The 24,859-nt window shown below is 36.0% G+C and overlaps 1 protein-coding gene across 1 annotated transcript; it reads right to left on the bottom strand.

The window, feature by feature from the left end:
• Positions 1-405: 405 nt before the first annotated feature.
• Positions 406-24,831, bottom strand: LOC106655121. The gene is made up of 2 exons (XM_014375343.2): positions 24,192-24,831; positions 406-455 (listed from the first exon to the last, which is right to left on the bottom strand). Exons 1-2 carry the CDS (start codon positions 24,654-24,656, stop codon positions 417-419), a joined length of 504 nt encoding a protein of 167 aa, XP_014230829.2. The 5' UTR covers positions 24,657-24,831; the 3' UTR covers positions 406-416.
• Between the last annotated feature and the right edge of the window lie 28 nt (positions 24,832-24,859).

Here is a 24,859-nt window from a genome sequence, read left to right as displayed (position 1 = left end):
AACACGTGCCCTGCTCGAATGCAAATATAGCCGATTATCGACACACGAACGCGCGCGACGCAAAAGCGACTCACTCGCCTCGGACGACTTACTACGCAATGACAAATACTACACTCGACTTAACCTATTCGCGACGTACTATTTCACACACACACACACAGTGACGTACAATACGCTACACTCTGCACACACACGACCGACCAAGAATGATTATAATACAAATTACTAAACGCTTACGACGTCTTCGCTGCGACTCTGCGATGCCATGCCTGCTGGCTGCTCGTTGCTGTGGGGCGAGGTTATGTCCGAGTCCGGTTGGATATCGGGTCCACGACACTTCTCGTTCGTCGACTCAACCTCTGTCGATAGGTGGTCAGCGCGATGTCTCTCGCTTGCTGCAATGTTCCCACTCTGCCTTAGACAAGGCCACACACGCGGCCAAAAACGCCTTGCTCCTGGAAAATTCCACGGCTCACATTATTATTTGACTAATATTGCGTAGCAGAGGTATTGTAATTTTAATTTTTATATACAGGGTGTCACAAAAATATGAGAACCTCCTAAAATTGGGCGAAATATGCGGAGAAAAAAAATCAAAATGCCCATATTGGACGTGTTTTTTGACGAGGAATCCAATAATGACTTTAAATTGACCTTGAAAATAACCTCAAAGCTATAGCGACATAAAAATTTGGTATAAAATGATGACATAGTACGATACTTTTTTTGTCCATATAAACTAATGTAAAAACGGACCCGGTATTCGTGCAGGATTCGCTATTCGTGGTACTTTTTTAGAAACAATTAACCACGAATAGCGGGTGTCGACTGTAAAATGTTCTTCACAATGTGAGTCACAGTTTCAGAAGCAATGAGCATTCTAGTCTTGCCTCTGATGAAATAATTCCTATTACCAAATCTACTATACACTGCAAAACCGATCACTGTTAAGAGTACTGAAGCCGACTCAGTAAACACCCCAAAGCAGCGACTTAGTAGCCACTACCAAACTTTTCAGTAGAGCGCTCTATAGTCAGGTGCCGGTAACGTTTACTGATTCGACGCGGTATATGTAAGACAAACGCAGTGCGCAACCGGTGACGTATATGTCGGCAGACATCAGTGAATAAATTTTTACCAGTAATTCAAATTTAGTGCTAAACGAAAAAGATGGATGATTTTACAAAAAATCTGCTTACCACCTGGACCTAAGAAAACTTCATAGCTAGATTTCAAAGTAAGTTAACATTCTATGTTTTTCTTAACCTCTCAACTTGTATGTTTGTGCAAAAGTAAGTTCGGGTTGGTGTTGAAATCGGTTCCTTTCTAGGCATGGATGAAAAATTGTGCATTTCAGAAGCTGGTGTGGACGAGGAAGTTATGCATGACATAAGTGATGAAATGTTGAATAATTTATTTCATTCTGATGAATGCGGCTTCAGACAAAAATTCATCAAAAGACGTACTCTGTGGAAAGCAAATTGTAGTCCCCACAGTCTTCAAGTGAGAGACGTCACGTCCCTTATCCTCAATCACTTTCCAAGACTGTCAATATCACGTTTATTTATAGCTCTTTGTTGCTTGTACCTAAATTAACGAAACTATTAAAATTAATCATTATGCCTCGAAAAGCAGCTGTTTCTGATTTAGATATTTACAAAGTATTAATATCGTTGCCAATATTTTGTTCGGATGGAAACTTAGAAAAAGAGGTTAGACCCGTGTGGCAAGAAGAGATAATAAAAAAATAGGAAAAATTTGTACTTGAAAGCGTTACAAAATAAATATGGGCTACTTGAAAGATTAAAAAATGAAAAAAAAGTGGAACGTGACTCCAAAAATAGTTTTCCTGTAGTACGTAGCCATGATGATGATGCAGCTAATTACGCGAGTGAAGATGCAGATAATTTTGTGAGTGATGTTGATAGTTCTCATAGTGATGTTACTGCTTCATTTAGCGAACAAAGTGATCATAGTTTTTTGGAATTAGATGAGGAATTAAAAGATGAACACGGAAATTGTGTCATTTTAAAAAATAATTTGAGAATAGATAAGAAAGAAAACATGAATCCAAGCAATTGTGCGCCTTTCTACTTTATCATAAATCTAACTCGAAGCTTATTTATGAAAATAAAACCAAAAAAAGACGTTTACCACCAAGAAATTGGTCTTCAAAAATTTGTAGAGAAATTTATGATCAGACATGGTTGCTATGTCGGTATAGTTCACTAATTAATAATTTATTTTTAACTTGTTTTTGCCTTTACTGGCTTTACAAGGTGAGTCTCATAGAGTGTAATCGTTTACCCTCGGGACGCGAGTAAATAGTTCGGCGATATCTTCATGTGCTGTAAAAAGAAGAGAAAAGTCAGGGTGTCGAAAGAATCCACTCGATTATGTAAAAAATAACAATGATAATTGGGCTTAATTTATTGTAAGAAAGGGCGCCAGTCACGCATGTGACGCCTGAATATATCATACATTAATAATGAATCGACGGATTATAAATACGGCCTTTGGACATGCGTTCGACATAGGATATTCTCCCGATACAATAATCACACGAAATTAGGCCACCGCGGCTAGACACGGCAGATACGGCGATCGTAAGTTCGGGGCTAGACGAGGACGACGTCGAGAGAGATCGAGCCTACACAATAATACAATATATGGCGCATGCACGCGAGAGAGGTGTAGGCGACTTACATTTGCTGACGCTGATTATTGGGCAGGTGATACAGGCCAAATTGATTGCAGAAAAGCGAGGGCAGACGAGAGGAAAGCCAGGCGGTGATGGATTCGCAGCAGGTAGCTCGCACGCACACAACACAACCGAACTTGATACAGAACCACAGCAGTAGCGTCGCTGAGCGCAGACCAGCACAGAGTGCTCGCACAGTCTCTCGCTGCGGATTCGGCGCTCTGGTAAACGGCGCCGATCCAAGTTTCATACCGGGCTCGCGATACTCGGATCTCTCTCTCTCTCTCTCTCGGTAAGGGTCAGGATACGGATAAAAGTAAGAAGTACCGCCGGACTTTGTACTGGCCGTCTACTTCCTTACAAGAGTTAATATAATTTTAGGGCTTATGCAAGTATGTACATTTACATGTATTGTTTTGAGATTAGTGTCTTGGCTATCTTGTTTTAAGAATATGCTGTGACAAGGCTGAGCAGCTCACAACATATATGAAAAATTCCTTGAGTAGTTTTATATCTCGAGTTGCTGGGTTGTTCATGTAGTACTCTGTGTCCACCCTGTAACTGTGGGCACATGACCTTATGTGATGCTCCTCCCTTTCCTGTTTGAAAGCACTGCAGTCAAAGAGCCAATGCAAGATGCTGACGTTGTCGATGTTGCAGTAGTGGCATGTGCAGTTGATTTCAAATTTATAGCTTGCTTTTTTGAGTATAACTCTTGCTGAATGGATGTTAATTAGTTTCAACTGAGCCATGAATTTTTTTAGTTTGAGTGGACAGTTTCTGGACAGGTAGGAGTCAGCATTACAGCGAACTGGTATCCAGTTATTGATCAAGAGGGAGGTAGAATTCTCCATTCTCTCTAGGTCTTTATTTCGCAGGTGCTGTGCATATTTCTTGATTAGACTTTTCCTTGCCTTGGCGCTGGAGAGAAGATTCAAGTTTTTTCAGATGTTCAATTCGCCCATGGGCTCCAAGAATATAGAGTTCACTTGGGTCACCCAATTGCTTTTATTATTATTGTTGTTGTGATTCTCTATGAGTTTTTGCAGACATATTTTCGGGTATCTGTTCGGCTCCAATCCTATTGCGTGGCAGGTGAAATTGAACGTGAGTTTCAGTATTTTCACTGATATGTGCTCTCTTCTGGCTTCTAGGCGCACAGCATATCCAGGCGTGCAGTCAGGGAGAGCCAATACTCTCTTGAAAAACCTGCATTGAAATTGCTCCAGTAATGGCAAGTACTGGATGCTCCATATATGGCTCGAATAATAAAGGGTTGAGGCCACAAGCGATTCGAAAAGGTTGTTTATTTGCGACCATGAGTTCATTTCGGTGCGGTTTATTAGGGCGGCCACAGGGTTTGCGGCTAGTGCTGCCTTTTTTCCTTATGCTTCTTGCTGCAGTTTCAAATGTGCTATTCTTTGTAAAGTCGATTCCTAAGTATGTGTATTTATTCACAATTTCTAACTCTTTCTTTTGAAAGTAGAACTTTGGATTTTCTTTGCTTGCGCAGCCTTTTTTGAAAATTATTATGTTTGTTTTCCTTATATTGACTGTAAGTTTATTCAATAAGCAATAGGATTCCAACGCTTTGAGAGTTTTTTTCACCATTGCTGGTGTCTCAAGCGTGATGGATATGTCATCGTCATATGCCAACAAGAGTATGTCTGTGTTTTGCTTGATCGTTATTCCTCTTATGTCTTTTTTTCGTAAGTATTCTTCGAGGTCCGCAATGAATAGGTCAAATAGTGTGGAGCTCACAACCTCCCCCTGGAGCAATCCCTCAGAGATGTCCATCAAGTTCGTTTTACTGTACTTATTTTTTACCGCCATTTTTGCGCTCGTATATAGCTTGTGAAGAAATTGCAGAAATTTGTCACTCACGCCCATGCGGCACAGCTTCTGGAATAGCAGGGCATGGTTGACAGAGGGGAAAGCTCTCTTGAAGTCCACAAAGACAACGTATGTTTTAGCTTTGGGTTTCTGCAACTGTGCTTGAATGATTGTAGACAGGGTGAATATGTTATCTTGACAGTCTCTGCCCCTCCTGAAACCCGATTGAAATTCCGGGAACAGATTATTTGTCTCACTCCACTATTCAAGGCTATTCAAGGTGTGATTACAAATACTTCAATTTTTACGGAAGATGTAAAGAGTGTTGGACTTATATATACGGTGTGTGCAAAAAAGAGCCAAACAATTCTGATGTTAATATTCTCAGGTTTAATTCTCAGGTTAATTCATAAATATATAAAAGAATCATTGGTTTCCGTCTTCGCATATCTCAGCATCAAACTCTTAACGTCTATGCAATCGAAATGCTTACAATATTTACTTATTCCATAACAGCTAAACGAACTGAAAAATTACGGCCATAAGGCTTAAAAAATACAGTATATTTTGTTTTGTTTGTTTGACAAACTTTTCCTGAAAAAGAAAAGATATTAAAAAAAACATATATTTGCAAGTGTACCTGATTACGTTTCACTTCATCCTTAGTCCTTAGTCCTTAGCTGTGGTATTGAAACTGGTGAGTAGGTGCAGAAATGTACAATGCTTCGTCTCTCTCTCTCTCTCTTTCCTGCTCCATACTTACAAGGCGAGCGAATCATAAAATTGTAACAAAATGGATGAATTTTTATTTTTACTTAAATTTTTGTGCTAAATGGATTTTTTCATCGTTTTTTGTAGGAAATCAGTTATTTGATGGTCATAGATTATGCCGGCATACTTTTTACACAAAAAATTGTATAATTGAACGATTAAACGAACTTACCAAGTGAAGTTCAATCGTAATTATACGAAGTCCTCACTCGAATATATTACCAGTCTGTAGTCGTCCCTGTGTTGCTTACGCATCATGAAATTTTAGAGTACCTGTACGAAAAACTTCCCTCGGCTTGGCGGTAGGGGGCCCTGTACGCTCTTTACCTTCGTGCCGTTGCCTCGTAGCTTCAGATTTCAGAGTAGCATCAATTTTAAATTCATCTTGCTACTATGGGGATTGGCATTTCAATCTAAATCGAAAGGGTGGGTGGTAATGTATTCGAGCGAGGATTTCTCTGCAAGGAGATAATAGCATATTCAAGTCGGGACCCATTACTATTGGATCATCTATGGCAAGCTTTTGAAATAGTGGAAACCACGGTTGATTTTTCCATAGAGGAGTTACAATAATACCAGAAGCACTCTCTTTTTTAATTTTTGACAAAACTTTGGCTATTAAGACGAAGGGAAGAAAGGCGTAGAAATAATGATTTGACCAATTTACGGTAAATGCATCTATTGCTGTAGCTTCACTGTGAGGCATCCAAGAAATAAACTTTGTATATTTTTTATTTTTTCCCGATGCGAACAGATCAATCTCCGGTATTCCGAAAACGTCTATAATTTTTTGAAAATAATTATCGTTCAGCTCCCATTCGATATCAGTCTTATCCATTCGCGATAGTCTGTCTGCTATAACGTTTTCTTTAGACGGGATATATGAAGCAAATAAAATGATATCCCTTGCCTCAGCCCAGAGCCAAATTTCGCGCGATAATTTGCCCAGTCTATCCGATCTTATACCTCCCATCTTGTTTACATATGATAGAGCAGTCGTATTATCGATTCTCAATAAGATCTGCGAGTTTCGAATATGAGAAGCTAATTTGATTAGCGCGATTTTTACTGTCATTAATTCTAAAAGATTTATATGATTTTTTCGTTCCTCGATAGAACAATGTCCGTGTATATCTCGCCCTCCATCGGTGGCTCCCCAACCCCTGAGAGAAGCGTCTGTGTATATTGTCATTTGAAAATTATTGTCTTTAATAAGGTGAACTCTGTGGATATTGCCTTTCCAACATAACAGCTCATTCTTGATATTATCCGGTAAGACAAATCTTTTGTCATAGTCATAATTATTAAAACATAATTAAAATACTTTTTCTTTCTCCAACTCTTTGGTATGTAGCCACGCGTATTCAACCGCTGGACAACTTGCAATTAATTTTCCTATTATATTATTTTTCAATATGCTGGCAATTTGACACAATATCTCACAGTATCAATAATTAAACCTAAATATTTAACTCTTTGGACTGGTTCCTTGTCAGATTTTTCTTCATTTATTATAAAAGCTAAAGCTCTTAAAAGCTCTTTTGTTTTTGTTATGTTTCTAAGGCAGTCCTCGTAAGAACTCTCAATACACAGAATGTCGTCCAAATAGATAACTGAGGTGAAGCCTCTTTCGCGGAGATATTTGACTACAACCTTCATTATTTTTGTAAAAATATATGGCGCATAATCCAAAGGGAACAGAATGAAACTCGAAAATTTTTTCTTTGAATTTAAAACGCGTAAACTTCCTGCTTTCCTTATCAAGCGGAATCATGAAAAACGCGTCTTTGAGATCGATTGACACAGCATAGTCATTTGGAAAGATAAGCTCAATGGCGGTTCTCATATCCTCCATTTTAAAGTGAGATTTTTCGACATACTTATTAAATGTTTTTAAATTCAAAATAAATCGGCTTGAGCCATTCGGTTTTTTGACTAAAAAGTAAGAAGACGAAAACTGATCCTCGCAAGCGTCACATTGTTGGACAACTCCTTTTTTAACAAGCTCGTCAATGGCTGCAGCCATGCTCTTTTCATCTTTAAAATGAGTATTCGAGAGTTTTCTCGGGGGAGTGCCACAGATTGGTTTTTTGTAACCCGATATGGTATTTAATATACAGGGTGCGGCAAAAGTATGGAGACACCTGAAAATTTTGCATAATAAGCGTAGCAAAAAAATCAAAAACATCATATCCGACGTATTTTTTGATGAGAAATCCAATGGTGACCTTGAATTTGACCTTGAACGAAACCTTCAAGCACCAGCGACCTAAAAATCGATTTTTCAAACGGAACCCCCATTTTTTATTGCAGATTTGAAAAGAGCACAAAATTTTACGTTGAAAGATGTATTTTGTTTTTTTTTCAAGGTCATTTTAAGGGCGTTACAAATGCAAATAAAACCCCAATTTAACCTAAAATGAAGTTCAAGTAAGGGCTTTTTTTCTCATTGTAGCCATTTCTTTTTATAATTTTTAAGTCTACCACCTACAGCTAATATCTCGCAGTTGAGTTCCTGTTGGTCCAACCGCCTCTTCCTCGAGGGACCTGGGCTCTCTGGTTTGTGAACTGCTGGTTGCTTCTAAATGACAGCCGTTGTCTCTGACGTCCTCTTGTACTGGTAGATCCCACACCCCGACGTCCCGAGTATGGGGTTGATTGGTTTAAAGCACGAGTGGCTGTGTCTGTGACTGGCTGTGAAGTCTTCAAAAGACCTTCTCCCTCCTTAGATCAGGCCTTCATTTCCTTGATCTTTGTAGACAGATCATTTCAAACAGATATTCGTCAATCTGCGTATCTTTGAGAGCGGTGATTGTCTCCTTTGACAGGTCTGGTTCAATGAACGCTTTTCTATTTTTCGATTGTTTATTAATAATAAGCGATAAACAATCTCCTGCATCGTTCAGTGGAATTAATATGTCGACAATGTCCAAGCCCTCATCCTTGTGCTCATAAATCTGAGTCATTAAGGATCCAATTATCAAGAGGCTGAGGCCCGCGACTTTCTGTATAAATGCCATGAACTTGTCTCTTGTCTTAGCAGATTCTTTCATGGCACTAACGATTTGAGGATTGAGCATTGGAGCAGCAAACTCCTCGACGCAAGCGTATTTTTCAATGAGAGCCTCCTCTGTCTCTTTTTTCATCCCCTCTCTGCAATAGTATTTCCAAATCTTCAACAAATCGGGTCTTACGGCAAGCTTCTGCGTCTTTGAATTGGATGGATCATCTCCGATCTGTGAAAAATATGCTAGTAAGTATGACACTAGACTCAATTGCATCAGTCATAAAGGTTGTGTCACGCGAACATACACCTTCTCTAAAGAGTAAAGAGTAGGACCGTGGCTAATTCGTCTCTAACGAAAGGAGAAGTAAATGCTGTTCCGTCACTCGTACGGACACAACCTCTGTGTATTTTAGGAATGCGAAGCAATAAACTACCACTCGTGTAGTCACAACTCGCGAGCAGACACTCGTATTTATAAGTAAGCATGATAAACACATATGAGCGCATAAGTAATTTCAATAAGAAAAAAGTTTGTAGGACATCTCGGTACATCGTCTGTGCAACGCCCGAGCACGTGAATAGCACGCAACGTATCGGCACACGTCCGAACACACGCAACAACAACGAGCTGTCTCGACATACGTTCGAACACGCATCACTTTTTGAAAACGCGAGCGGCGCAATGCGCACTGCCGCCATATTGCTATACGACTGTACAATAGAAATTTTTTTTTTTTTTTTTTTACCTACAACTAATGACCAATCGTCCATCTCTTCATCCTCATCGTCAGCTCCTTCCACCTTGTCGAGGTCGCTCGCTATCGAATCTCCGTCCCGGCGGTCGCCCTGGTCGTTGTGTGGAACGTTTTCTGAATTTTTATCTGCGTTCGTAAGTTCGCCCTTTTCGACTTAACCTCCAGCCTGATCAGGAACAAGCTTCTCCTGGACGGTTGCCATACGTTTGTTGATACTTTTGACCTTCTTCATCAGTCGTTGAAGCTTCTCCACGGGATTTTCAATTTCTCGTTGCTTCTTCTTCTTATGACCCATGTTGCAGCGGATACAAAAAAAACTCGTGTTGCCTGTGCGTGCACGAAAAAGAAACTGAAGCTACGAGGTAACGGAACGGAGGTAGAGAGCGTACAGGGCCCCTACCGTCGAGCCAAGGGAAGTTTTTCTTGCAGGTACTCTAAAAATTCGTGATGCGTAAGCCGTAAAGGGACGACTACAGACTGGTAATGTAGATGAGCGAGGACGTAGTATAATTGTTCTAATATAAGCATGCGCCATAATAGGCTCGTGCGCCATAAACGAGCACTTTTTCCTACACACGTTAGTGCATGAATATGTAAACAACTCATTTTCGACTTTTTGCCGCTCGTGCAGTGCTTCGTATCGTGATCTTTATAGATAATGCTAAGAATCTTTTTTTATCATTTTCTTAGATTTGTAAATGGCTGCAGATATGACGTACCTTCTAACATATCCATACCACATTGTCGAAATTATTAGGGCTGGGCGAAAGCCGCGCAATAAAAGTATCGACATTGTTTGTTCGTAGTGGATGGCGTGGAATAATAAAAAAAAGAAGATGTTTGTGAAATATCCTCCTCCACCTTACTCCAACGAATCTTGGGAAATGTATAATGACCATTTAAAATTCCAATTTGAAGCTTTATCAGAGTAGAAAGAATATTCGATAAAAATCAGAGGAAAAGCAGGTGAGTACTTCATTTACAAAGTTATTCTCACATAAGTCTATATAATTGTTAAAAATTTAATTACAGCTAATATGGACGAGGCAAACGAGAAATTGAAACTTTTAAATACTGAAGATACAGTTTTGACCATGAAATCAGATCGAAATTCAAATGAAGTGGAAAAAAAGCAGTGATGAAAATGAAGCAATCTCTCTTGATTAAACCAGCTCAAAAAATGAAAGAAACAATGTCCGCTTTGAGTAATTCTATGGGTATTGATGTGAAACATCTATATTTCTTATAAATATATGTGTTCTATTATTAATTTAAAAATTATGGATTAATTATCGTTGTATTTTTCTTTTCAGTTACAACAGAAATTCCCAAAAACGCCAATGAAATTCAAATCAAAGAAAAGGTCAAATCGGATCAAAGAAAAATTGGCTTGTCTGAAACTGCACCTGTCATGAGCAAAAAAAGGAATAATCAATCTAGAAATATTTCAAATTCGGTCAATGGTAAAATTTATCATAAATTACTTATAACTCAACAAAATCAAGTCCATTTTAAATTTTACCATTTCTTCAATTGGAATTTTTTCAGATTCAAAAAATCAACAGCCGTCAAACACAAAAAGTACGTCTCAGAATTCTAATTCTTCAATTTCAAGCTGCTTCAAAAAATCAGTCAATGGTAAAATTTAAAATAAATTTAGTTTTCGTGTACAAAAATTCAATTATAATATATTTACATATTTTAGGTTCAAAAATTGTAGAGCAGCCGAATACTGAGAATGTGTTAAAGAATTCAGCTCCAAAAGGCTCACTAAAAGATGAATCACCCGAGCAAGCAGAAATGCACGCATCTAGCACTTGCAAACTGCCTCTTCTATTCGAATCATCAGCTGACTCAAATATTGGTTATTCTGGGCTTGGACTTCAAGGTACAATTCCCAAATGGTGTCAATCTTAATTTTACGTACTTATTTTAATTCTACTTATTCGTATTGTTTCAGCGTCCTCGAGTAATAATCACATTTCAAATTTAATAATTAAAATGGTTGTTGAAGTAAAAGAAATTAAAATGGATATCAAAGGGATCAGGCAAGATATAAACATTAAAATAACAGCAAGGATTAATGGAGTACATAGCTGTAAGTTCAACGATCCAGTTGGGAGAAATATATGATTTGAAGATACCATTTGAAACAGTTTAAAACTTTGAGATGTTCGACGATGAGTTAAATAGTAATCCGATGTTATAACTAATTGTAGTTATTTAATCAATTGTTCAGACTTTGAGCTTTACCTCAAATAGTCTAGGAGTTCATTTTTGTTATATTCGAAACTGTTGCTTATGAGTACGTTGGAATAATAGATGGAACCAGGGTTGTAAAATAATGAATTAAAAGACGCTATGAATCATAAATACAATTGATTTATGAATTAAAACTATTTTAATTCACGAATCAATTTTTATTTTTGACTGAAACAATTTTAAATCACGAATCAATTTTGATTTTTGATTTAAATGATTTTAAATCACGAATCAATTTTGATTTTTGATTTAAATGATTTTAATTCACGAATCAATTTGGATTTTTGATTTAAAATCATTTTAATTCACGAATTAATTTGGATTTTTGATTTAAAATCAGTCTAAATTTCGAATCAATTTTGATTCGTGAATTAAACTTGATTTAAATCATTCATGATTTAAATTAAATTTCAGGTCTCCAGTTTCTATGAGTTGTTCATACTCCAGGTATGAAAAATAGCCAAGAGTGAACTTCTCGTGTACATTATAGCTCTTTTATTTATAGAAAATTTAGTTCTTTTCATTTTAAAGGTTTCGTAATAAACATTTAAATTATTCTTGGCAAATATTAAATTTTTATTATCTCCGAGATAGTTAGATTAAAAGTCACAAAATGATACCCACGGGGGAGGGGGGGGGGGGGGGNGGGGGGGGGGGGGGGGGGGGGCGGGCAAAACAATCCAAAAAAATTAAAACTATCTGAAGGAGTCTATTCTTTACTTCTTTTACCTACCTGAGGCTCGGTAACCCCAAAGAAATAAATATTGTTAAATCATCTTATTTTTGGCTTTTTATCCACCTGGGACTCGAGAATTCCATAGACATGAAACTTCTGTGTCGCTTTTATGCATCAGGGGCCCGAGTAACCCAAAAGAACAGTAACATCTCGGAGAAGTCTGCTCCGATTAGGTACCAGGAAACCGCAAAAAAATTTTGGGAAAGATCTGTAATCTGAGGTTGGAAAGGTCTCCTTGTTGAAGTAAAAATATAGTCCCATTGACAAATGAAGAATCAATAAGTTTTACGTTATTTTTTTTTTTATATCCAAAATATAAAGGATCAATGAGAGAATAAAAATTTAATATTTGCCAAGAATAATTTAAATGTTGATTACGAAACCTTTAATATGAAAATAACTAAATTTTCTAAGTGCTTGAAAAACTCTTACATAAACAGGAAAATATAAATATACTTAGAGAATTCGAAACTTGAAAAGCTCAAAAGGATTCAAACTCCCTAGAGAAAACCATTGTATACCTCAATAACTCATCTGAGGGCCAAGAAACCCAACAGAACCATAACATCCTGGAGAAGTCCGGTCTGATTTATTTTAATCTCCTGAAGCCTAAAAAGCTTAAAAGAGCTATAATGTATACGAGAAGTTCACTCTTGGCTATTTTTAATACCTGGAGCATGAACAATTCATAGAAACTGGAGACCTGAAATTTTATTTAAATCATGAATGATTTAAATCAAGATTAATTCACGAATCAAAATTGATTCGTGATTTAGAATGATTTTAAATCAAAAATCAAAATTGATTCGTGAATTAAAATGATTTTAAATCAAAAATCAAAATTGATTCGTGATTTGAAATCATTTAAATCAAAAATCAAAATTGATTCGTGATTTGAAATGATTTAAATCAAAAAACAAAATTGATTCGTGATTTAAAATCATTTTAATTCAAAATCAAATTGATTCGTGAGTTAAACTGGATTTAAAATAAAAATTGATTTAAACTTTTACAACCCTGGATGGAACACGTCGTGTATATGTCTGTTAGGTATATGCGTATGGCGTATATGAGTTCGCGTCGGCGCGGGCTTATATTATAAGTCCCGGGTCTGAGCGTATGCGTGTTATTGTAGTAGCCGTGGTGTAGCGTGGGTGTATGACTGTTGGAGAAAGTGACTTGTGTGTGTCTGCTAAGTATATGAATACGGCGTATGAGTTCGCGTCGGCGCGGGCTTAAGTCCCGGGACGGAGTGTATACGTGTTACTGTAGTAGCCGCGGTGTAGCGTGAGTGTATGACTGTTGGGGAGAGAGACTCGTGTGCGTCTGCTAGGTATATGTGTACGGCCAGCGTTGTGGAAAGGTTGCTGCAACATGTCCGCCGCTGGCAGCGTCGTCTGCCACACGGGGGCGCGTTGTAATTTCTTTATCGACCAACTCGCTGCTGCCAACTTATGAGCTACGCGGCAATTTAATTTGATGCCGGGATGTGTAAAAACTGCCTGCTTTCGCTGACAACACAGCGGAAAGAAGAAAATAAAATAATTAAAAATAATTAACAGTGTATTCTTTTATTTTCTCATAGAACAACAAAACATAAGCATCTATAGCTATAAATGTAATAAATTCTTCAAAGTCTATGACTTTGAAGACATCGTCTTTAATATGATGTCATACCTCTTTTGTTTTACATGGGCTGCATTTACATTTCCCCGTATGAAAAACCAATATTTCAAAAAAGTTTTCTGATGAGTATGTGTTTAAAAACCATACGATCTGGCTGACGTGCAAAGTTGTACGGCAGCCCATATATATTTTTCTTAATTTCTCTTGTTCAGACCTGTAACAAAGAACACCGGACCGAGTTTGATTTTGCAAAAGCGAGAAACGTAAACATAGCGAATCATGGTCTCTGCATATGCTAGCGTGTTGGTATTTTTTTTATGACCACCTATGTTATACACACAAGCAGCCCTCATTGCGCTTTGTTAACGTTTTTTCGCTCTTGCAGAATTGAACTCGAAGCAACGAGCTATTTTACGCGCGATTTTTTTATTGCTCATTTGTTTCCTACCAGCCCATAACGAGTAGTGTTTGCGTAGTAGTGAAATTAATACACTGTTATTTATTTTTAGTTACTTAATTTTCCTCTTTCCCACTTTGTTGTCAGCGTAGGAACATGTTTTTACACGTCCCGGCATCAAATTGAATTGTCGCGTAGCTCATAAGTTGGCAGCAGCGAGTTGGTCGATAAAGAAATTACAACGCGCCCCCGTGTGGCAGACGACGCTGCCAGCGGCGGACATGTTGCAGCAACCTTTCCACAACGCTGACACAGTCAGTCTCCCTCTGGACGCGAACGGAGTCGTATACATATACGGTGAAACGTGCATCGGTGTGTATTTCGTCGCTTTTTTGTTTTCGTCGACGCTGCAGTGTGTTGTTGTTGTTGTTGCTGTATAAGTGTGTGTTCTCGCGCGCCGCTGTGTCTTTTGAAGCACTCGTCGTCGTCGTCGTCGTCGTCGTCTTCTCGCGCCCGACGCCGGTAAATAAGTTTTTGTCATAGTAGTAGTAAGTAGTAGTACGTCTTGTGTGCTGCGCGTATTATCATCGTATACATAAACAACGGTGTGAATGAACCGGAGCTTTTGAAGTCTCGTCGTCGTGCTCGGGCGCATACCTTTAGTCGCACTTACATATATAGTGTACGTCATAACAACAGCGCGAGGGTGGCCGAGAGGGAGCAGCGTATATATACGTACAATACGGAAAAGACGACGCTGTGCAAGTGCGAAAGAATAATAATAATAATAATAATAAAAACAAGTGGCTTTGAAATCATCGCGCGCTCCCTTCTCCGCGTCTTTTCCTCGACTCTTACCGCTGCTGGCTGCTACTGCATCTTTGCAGAAGGTATGCAAATATTTCTGCATCTTTGTTGTTGTTGTTTTTTTTTCTTTATCATTCTCTCGCTCGTTCGAGCGAGCTGAATTCGCGGAGAATGAAATTGAAAAAAAAAAAATTGCGTTAACGAGCGGGGACGGACGTTGCNAATAAACTCGTAAAAATTAGTAAAAGCTGTCGTCAGATTCTCACGGATGAGCAGGTGCTGACAGGTACTTTCTCCTATTTTTGTATGCGAAATCTAGTGGTATATATTGAGGACCCACGGAGGCCTCTGCGCGATTCTACTATCATCTGATACGGTGTGCGGAGCTCACGTCAGTTTGTACCGCGATTTCATATTCAGACTTATATTGTTAAATCATTCAGACTTGTATCGTATTCTTGTATTTGTATTGTATTAAATTGTCCCGCGAGTCTAAGGCGGAGTGTAATTTGTAATCGGGACTAGTGCAGTTAGTACAGTGCAGCGAACCAGGAACGCCAGCCAACCAGGAACGCCAGCCAACCAGTTGCAGAGTGAGCCACGATCTACACCGAGAATCGTCCACCAGGCTTATGAATATTATTTTTAATTAGTTGAGTATGCCTAGGTGTAAGTTAAACTTTTGTATCTGAATGGATGAATAATATTGTATTGTAATTTATTATAACAAATAATAACGACTACTCCACTCCACACAAATAAATAACATCATATATACTTTCCCTCGTTGTCACCAGCCAGAATAAAATCAATATATATTATTTATTATAAATTGGCTCTCCAGCCGTAACACAAGTATCAATGCCGAGGGAGCAAATAGACATATTAATGGTAGTGAACATGTGAATAAAGTGAAAATAAAAACAGGCACGTACAGTGAACTCGAAAAAAATGTTGCCATGACTCAACTGCAACTATGTTTGTTGTTTATTGACAGAAATATTTCATTCCTTTTTTGTGATTATCTGGTACCAACATTAAAGAATTGTGTGAAAGATTCAGAGATTGTTAAAAATTTAAAGTTATGTAGATTTAGAATGACAAATATAATAAAAAAAGTTATTGCCCCTGCTTGGATAAATCGTTTGACGGACATTTTAAAAACAAACAAGTTCAGCATAATTATTGATGAAAGTACGGACATTACATTAGAGAAATCCTTATGCATTGTCGTAAGATATTTTGATAGTGAGCGTAAAAAAATCGTCGAGGTAATATGGGACCTCGTTAAAGTGTATAAAGATATAAACTCGAATTGTACTGCTGAACAAATTGTTGATAGGATTACCGAATCTTTTGTAGATATTGAACTAAAAAACATCGTCGCATTTTGTTCGGACACTTGTAATGTTATGATGGGGAGTAACAGATCAGTGTCAACTAAATTGAAGGCGTTAATACCTGAACTGATTATCATCAAATGTAACTCCCATATCGAACACTTATGTTCGCAACGTGCAATCAAATGCCTTCCAGCCAAGTACCAAGCTCTAATTTCGTCGATATATAATTATATTAACTCGAATAGTTCTGCAAGACTTAACAGATGGTTTTTTGCGCAAAAAGATCACGGACAACATGGACTCAATACTTTAAAACCGGCATTTACAAGGTGGCTTTCAGTAACAGAATGTTTACGCGCTTTGCTTCGCAGGTGGACTATTTTACTCCAATATTTTGAGGCAGAACAGGGAAAAGACGATGCAGCTGAAAAAATATATAACGTTTTACAAGATCCATTAGCAGAATTATACTTAAAATTTATGTATTTTTTTATAAGTAAATTCACTCTAGTAAATGCATGGATGCAATCCGTATCACCGATTTTGTCCACGGATCGAGATCCTATGGCTGATCTATACTATGAAATTCTTCGTTTATACGTCACTCAAAGTCACCTGATGGATACCGATTTGAGTGAAATTGATCCGAGTGACGAAAAAATAATGAAAAATCCTTGCGATGTCAACGTCGGAATGGAATGCATGCGCTTACTATATAAAAGTAATTCGAAAATTAGTGAAAAAGACCGAGAAGATTTTTTCCTTGCATGTCGTGAAACTCTTGTTTCAGCCTGTACAGAATTAAAAGCTAGGTGCAATAATTTTAATGACAAACAGATCTCAGAACGACATATCGTACACCCCGAAAATGCTTTGAGTGAAAGATTTCACAAATATGAAGCTAACACTTTAGATGTATTAATCAACGCGTTCCCACAGTTTGTTACTTCTAATACTTGTAATAAAATAAATGAACAATGGAAATTGTTAGTAAAAACAAAATTTACATTAGAAATTACTGAAGAAAGAAAAGCTGATGTATTTTGGGGTAAAATCTTATCTTACTCGTTAGAAAATAAGGATTGCTTCAAAGATCTATGTGATTTTGTTTTATCGATACTGCTATTACCAAATTCAAATGCGAGTGCCGAACGGGTATGGAGCAAACTGAATTTGGAAAAAACAAATTTGCGAAATAGATTGAACTTTGAAACCGTAAAAAATATTTTATTTGGTGCTCAATTAGCAATGCATTTGCGCGAAGGAAAATCATATCAAGAAATCAGCGATGAAATGATTATTAATGCTATTAATACTCCTAGTCAAGAAAAAAATCCTAAACCATTAGAAAATATTCAATTAGTTGCTCGTGAAAAGGCGTTTCTTCACGATCATACTTATTTTATAAATCATATAAAAATGGCCAAAGAAGAAGAATCGATTTACAAAGTAAAGAGAAAACCGCGTGTTAATTATTTAAATAAACCGAACATGAATGAAAAGGATAAAGGTATGTTAACGTATGCTTATATCGACGTGCAAAATTATTTCTCAGCAAATTTTTATACAAATTTATTCCTCGTCTTCTTTATAGCTGATTACTCGAAATCGTCGAGTGAGATTCAACATAAAGAAAAAAAACAATGTACTGAAAAAAATCGTACATTAATACCTACGCCACATGAAGCTCTGGGTAAGTAATAAAACATACGTCGTCTATTAGTAGGTATATTATTTAATTTTTTTATCAACACAGATTCCTTTAAATCGTCGGAAAAATTTAAACACTATGATTTAATGAAACCTAAGAAGGAAAATAATTTTACATCTATGGAATTTGAAACCATCGGTCAGTATAATTGTTTGCGATCGTCCAATTATAGTATACGTCTTTATAGGTTGTGAATAATTACGGCAATTACATGGTTATACTTATGCAATATTTTTTCACAGATAGAACCAATGATAACTCAAGTGCGATTGAACTTGCTATAAATCAAGACATTAGTTTATTACAACCACTGTGGTTGCAAGTTCCGGGGAATGAAGTAGAAAAAGTTTTTTCTAGTCAAACGATTATAGATTTTAATCTTTCTTTAATGCAACCTCGAGATGCAGAATTTGAGAAATATGTAATCGTCGCACATTATAAATACGATGATTTAAATTCCTTTGGGTCACGTACTGGATCTGAACGCTATGTCTACTTAAGTGAATTTAGAACTTTATTTAATCAACGATTCATAGAATCATCAATTTTGGATTGTTTTTGCATTCTCAATATTAAAGAAAAGAAATGGCCAAATGTATCTTTCATCCCTACGAACACAAGCACTTGGATTATAGGAAATGATAGGAATAAAGAAATAAAAAGCAAAGATTTTTTTATTTACAAAATTTCATACGAATTTGAAGACATCGTATTCATACCCTATATTTACGAATTACTTTGCTACGTTTTGGTATTGGATTGCCAATCGCAAGAAGTATACCATTATGATCCATTACACATAGATGAAAAAGACAGAGTACCGCAGATATTTTTAAATTACTTGGAAAAGTGTTCGGAAAATAAATTAACAAAAATAAATTGGAAGATAGTTCCAAATCCGATGAAGATGCCACGACAAAATGATGGATACAACTGCGTGATTCATGCTATGAAATACATGAATCGCATAGTAAAAGAAAGGCTTGGTAAGATTGACAATTACGAAAATTTTGCTCCAGATAAATTTAGAATTTTGTTGACGGAAATTATCATTCTAAACTCTTCTTCCTTAGGTGATATATGCATCGGATGTGAAAAGCAAATGGACGAATTAATCTTTCACTATAAGTGTGAATTTTGTGGTCGACGAGCGCATGAAGAATGCTTAACATTTTTTTTCAATAGACAATCGTGTAAATTTTGTTTACACGATAATAATCGCATTATAAGATTGCCAAATCCTCCTGGACTTAACCAGTGTTGGCTGAACTCTTGCCTGCAGGTTTTATTCGCTCTACCGATGTACAACTTTTTACTATTAAAGATGTTACCCAGTTCTTCAGTTATTTTGAAAAGCTATTTCGAACTTCGTAGATTTTTACAAAATACTCAAGCAAGTGATAAGACTCGAATATTATCTGAAACAATGTAAGTTTTAAAAGCACTATATAAACTACATAAATAATATTGTTTATTCATATCTTCTTATAATATTTTTTATTTCTAGGGCATTCAAACAAAATTTGAGTTTGTTAGATTCGAAAAAAAATTGTTCTTTTACATCCAATCAACAACAGGATGTCTCAGAATTTTTACAAAGTCCTTTCAACCATATTAAAGCTGATCTTGTATTGGTCTCAAAAGACAGTCTCATTGACGATTTATTTACTGTTGGATTCCAACAAATTACTAAATGTAGAAACTGTAACTTTGAAAAGGAATGTGCTCACCTGGAAGAAAACATTCTGTTCATAACGTTACCCCAAGATGATGAGTGCAATTTTGAATTAAATATAAAAAATTTATTCGTAAATTACACTCTTGATATGAGGCAACAGCACTGTTCAAGATGTAATCAAGAGTTTTTCCATTTAGTTGAAAATAAAATAGTTTATTCTCCGAAATATTTAATTTTTGTAATTAAAAGATTTTCTGTTAACGGAGAAAAATTATTTCATGCCGTAGAGATTACTCGTGAATTAAATTTGGATACGTTCGAGTAAGTTTTATAATTTTTTTTTAGATTGCTTGGTTATTTCAAAAAATAAATTTTGTTTCCTTTTAGAAATGGGAATGATCAATCGGATACCGTTTTTACATTAAAAAGTGTAATAGTCCATCATGGGACAACGATTAATCAAGGACATTATACAGCTTATATAAAACAAAAAAATGCTTGGTATCATATTAACGATGATATCTTCGAAGTCGTAGACTTCGAAGAATTTATTACATTAATAGCTGATCATGCTTATTTGTTGTTATATGAGAAAATAAATTAATACACTGTTAATTATTTTTAGTTACTTAATTTTCCTCTTTCCCACTTTGTTGTCAGCGTAGGAACATGTTTTTACACGTCCCGGCATCAAATTGAATTGCCGCGTAGCTCATAAGTTGGCAGCAGCGAGTTGGTCGATAAAGAAATTACAACGCGCCCCCGTGTGGCAGACGACGCTGCCAGCGGCGGACATGTTGCAGCAACCTTTCCACAACGCTGTGTACGGCATATATCTCTTTGTGTCGGCGCGGGCTTATATTGGAAGTCCCGGGACTGAGTATACTTCTGCTGTTGTAGCAGCCGCCGCACACACAACAGGCAACGAGTCACGGCTCTGAAGTGTTATGAAAACACCTGTATACCTGTCAAGCACACGTGCTTGACGGGTGTCCGCTATTCTAGCGCTAGTTTCGCCTTGTTTTAAAGCGAAACTGTCGAACTTGTTTTAAGTTCTTTTTGCCGTGAGTTGTTCACGGGCTCGCAGAGGAAGAAAAGGAATTCAAACACATACGTTATGTTGTATAACGTCTCCGTGGGCCGTGTTATACAGCTGGAGAGTTTGAGAGTAGCAGACGAGCTTGTTTTAAGCTCTTTGCCATGAGTTGTTCATGGGCTTGCAGAGTAGAAAAGTGAAGGAATGAAAATGAATTTTTGAACTTACTCCTTATGTTTTATAACGGCTCCGTGTGCTGTGTTTTACAACTGGAGGTTCAAGGGAGAATGCGAGGCCTGCTGGTTTGTTCATCGGCTTTTTATACTCTCAGAATCTCTATTGTTTTAGGTGGGCTAAGTACATGCTGGAATTTGATTTGACCTAAGGTCGTAAAATTTACGAGTGGGCTGAACAAACCAACCGTCCTCGGATTCTCGATCTTTCCACGTTCCACGGGCCAAATCTTTATTATAAAATATTAGACAAAATTGTTGACAAAAGTGTGATACAGTGAATTGTTTAAAATCAGTGAGTTGAGACGAGTGCAACGATACCAAACAGTGCATATTTAGGATGACTTAGTGTTCGTTCGTGAAGTGCTAGTGATTTCATTATTATTTAATTAATTGATAGATTACTTGAGTTTGATATCTGTGGTATAGTGACAACTGTTATTGTTTGATATTCTTGCACTCGGCTTAAAGCTTAATGTAATATTGTGTTTGTAAATAATCATTTTGAGTCGTTAATACAGCCATGTGTAGTTATACTTCTATGGAGTTATTTTCTATTTAATTGACATCATTAAGTTATAATAAAAATTGAATTCATTAAACATAATGATTAAACATAGTGAGTTAGAATATTTAGAAATCATATAAGAATAATTAATCATTTGTTAAAATGAGATTCGTTAATCGGGTCAGTAACTTAGGAACTTTATGATCTAGGATTGATATTTTTCTAATGGGGGTAATGGAGTGATTATCGACCGATCATGATTGTAGGTGGGAAAGAAAAAAACATATGATATCAGTGGCGGTGCTGGACGTCACACCGAATTTGCGTCGAGATGTGGTAAGTATTGATGTATTCCCTTTTTAATTTATATCAATATTTCATTATTTTTATTTATAGGACTCAATTGTTGAATTTTCGTTGGACCCATCTTTGTCCCTTCCGAGATTTTTGACCGAAGTATTGAAAATGTTTTTATGCTATGACGTTGACCTTTGTTACACCGCTATTCAAGCGATAAAAACTAAAAAGCCTATTTACTCTACCAGATTTTTTCAAAATATAATGGGTGTGTATGAAAAATTAATATTTAGGAATGAAAAATAATTTTTTTAATCCTTTTATTTCAATCTGGCAGCTTTACTGAAGGGGAAAGAAAAGAACTCAATGCCAAAGTTTTTGATAAGGAAATAAGATTCGCACTAAGCGCTTTGATGAGCAATGTAGTAGGATGGAACACGAACAAAACGGAGCCAGTGTCTATCCCCAAAAAAACCAAGACTCAAAATAAAGTTGAGCGCATTAAGGATATTGAGAAGCTCGTTGCTGAAAATAATAGCAAGGATGAGATGAGTGAAAAGATTGGCGAAAATGAAGATGACCATACTGAAGACGATGATGATGAAGACGACGACGATGATGTCTCCGTTGACAGCGAAGATTGGAGTAATAATGAGTTTATAAAATCATTCCGGGGTATAAATGAATAATTTTAATATAAATATCCGTTCATTCATATTTAGTAATTAGTATCAATAAATCTCTGTATCATCTTGATGTATTATCAATAAATCCTATATCTTTGTAAATATTTTTAGTCGATTATTGTATATATAAGACATTTAATTGTCCATAAATAGACCCTTTTACTACAGAACCAAATGGCATAATAATAAAAGGAGTTTTATTGGCAATGTTCGAGTCAAACTGATTAATTTAAAAAATATATATAAAATTATATTTCTTGGCCAATTTTTAACCATTTATTGACCAAATTTTTTGGTACCATAATTTGACCAGAAATATTGAAAAAATCGTTATATTTAGGACTATATTTTGGAAATTTTTATTAGTCATTTAATGGCGATGACAATATTTAAAACGTCAAAAAAATGGCCTTATTATGGAAGCGGATTCTACCAGGGTTAAGATGATTGAATATTTGGGGTGCGTTCTCGGCGAAGGCGTATTCATGCCAGGTGATCGAAAAATTACAGCCATTGAGAAAATTCCGAGTCCAAAAACTAAGGGAAAAATTAAGCAGTTCATGGTGGTAGGCTTTGTTATTTCCCGGCCTTTTGGCTAAAATAGAAGTCTCAAAATTTTAAAATGAAATACGAATTTTCCCTTTATTTTATGTAATGATGCTTGCGCCAGGTCGATGAATCAAAAAAAAGGCTAATAACGGAAAAATTATGTGATTCCTCGTGTGATTTCTCGTGTGGTTTTTTTTCAGCAAGTAAATGATCTGCGAGATTTATACCCTACTGAAAGGATCCATATGAAATTCACGTGAATTTCACATGAACGATTTACGTGAAATGTACGTGAAATATACAAGAATTTTTCATGAAATGTATGTAAAATTCACATGAAGATTGTCCAATTTCGTTACGTGAATTTTATATAGATTTCATGAAGAGTTCATATAAAATTCATGTGAATTTCACGTCTATCTAAAGCCAAATATCTCGTGGGAAATTTGATAAAAAATTTTTTGCGTGAAATTGACGTAAAATGTGAGCAAAATTTATATGAAATACATGTGAAATTTACGTAAAGTTTGTATAAATTGTATATGATATATACGTGTATTTTACGTATATTACATGTAAAATAAGTGTAAGATTTTACAAGGAGAATTCAGTGACCATTATTTTTTCGAGAAATTTATGTGAAATTTTTTTAAAATTCACGCAAAATTTATATGTGATAGGCATCCATATTTCATGAAATGCACGCAAATTTTATTTATATTTTATATAAATTTCATGTAAAATTATTTTTTTAATGTACGATCAAAATTTGGTGAAAAATTTTTTACATAAAAATATCATAAAATTAGCGCAAAATTTATATGAAATGCACATGCAATTGACGTCAAGTATGCATATATTTCATATGAAATATATGTGGATTTTACAAAAATTTTATATACAAGTACTGAACGATTTTTCGAGAAAAATCAGTCGAAAACTTTTTTAAGTAAAATTTACGTAAAAATGGCGTGAAATTTATATCTACAATTCAACAATTTACCCTCGATCACCTTCGGTCTACACAAATTCTTTATAAAATGTATGTAAAGGTTGTGTAAAAATAATGTGAATTTCATGTGTAATAATTCTTATTAATTTATTGCATTTTAAATGAATGAAATAGAGCAGGAAGAAGGAATATTACAGTAGATAAAGTCGGGTGTATTCGTAACAATATATATTTTTTGAAACTTATTGAAATTAAATTTATTATCTTGATCTAATAATGCAACATGTTGGCAACACTACTTACATATTTCTTGTCTTTTAATTGTACATGTACTGCTACAAAAGAAATTTCAGTTGTTAAAACAGCCGAATATGAGTCCTCCTCAGAAAGTATCTGTTGATTATAACAATCTCCAGTGGTTTTTAATTTTTTGTAAATAGTATACTCTTTCTTAGTAAGAAAATCAATAATAAATTCGACAATTTTAATTAGTGTACCATCTTTCAATTTTGCATATGAATTGTCTGATTTAACATTGTTTCTTGTTGAAAATAAACAATTATTTTTAACCATTCGATGATAAGATCGTGATGATTGTTGTACTAACGATAATTGATGTATCCATTCATCATCAGTTGTCTTAGATTTACCGAAATATCTACAAGGTGACTGGGGTGATATTTTACTAGATCTTTTAGAATATTTTGCATCCAAATTCGTGCAAAACGTCAATATTTCCGGATTATTAATTTGAATATGATGCTCCATGATATTAATGCATCGTTTGAAATTAAGACTTCGACAGATTTGAAATAAGACCCCTTTAGCTGATTTTGCGGTGCGTGATATTACACCATTCCCATTTTCGAATGGATAGCCGTGATGAGCCCATAGGGGACCCCAGTTATTTACACTATTCGCTATATGAAGCAATTGGTGGACATTGAAACTCATCGCTTTCTTTGAATAGA

The sequence above is a fragment of the Trichogramma pretiosum genome, unplaced genomic scaffold (genome assembly GCF_000599845.2).
Source record: "Trichogramma pretiosum strain Unisexual culture from Peru unplaced genomic scaffold, Tpre_2.0 scaffold8, whole genome shotgun sequence".
Classification (NCBI taxonomy): Eukaryota; Metazoa; Arthropoda; class Insecta; order Hymenoptera; family Trichogrammatidae; genus Trichogramma; species Trichogramma pretiosum.
The sequence above is the reverse complement of the archived record's forward strand: the minus strand, read 5'-3'. Positions and strand labels throughout refer to the sequence as shown.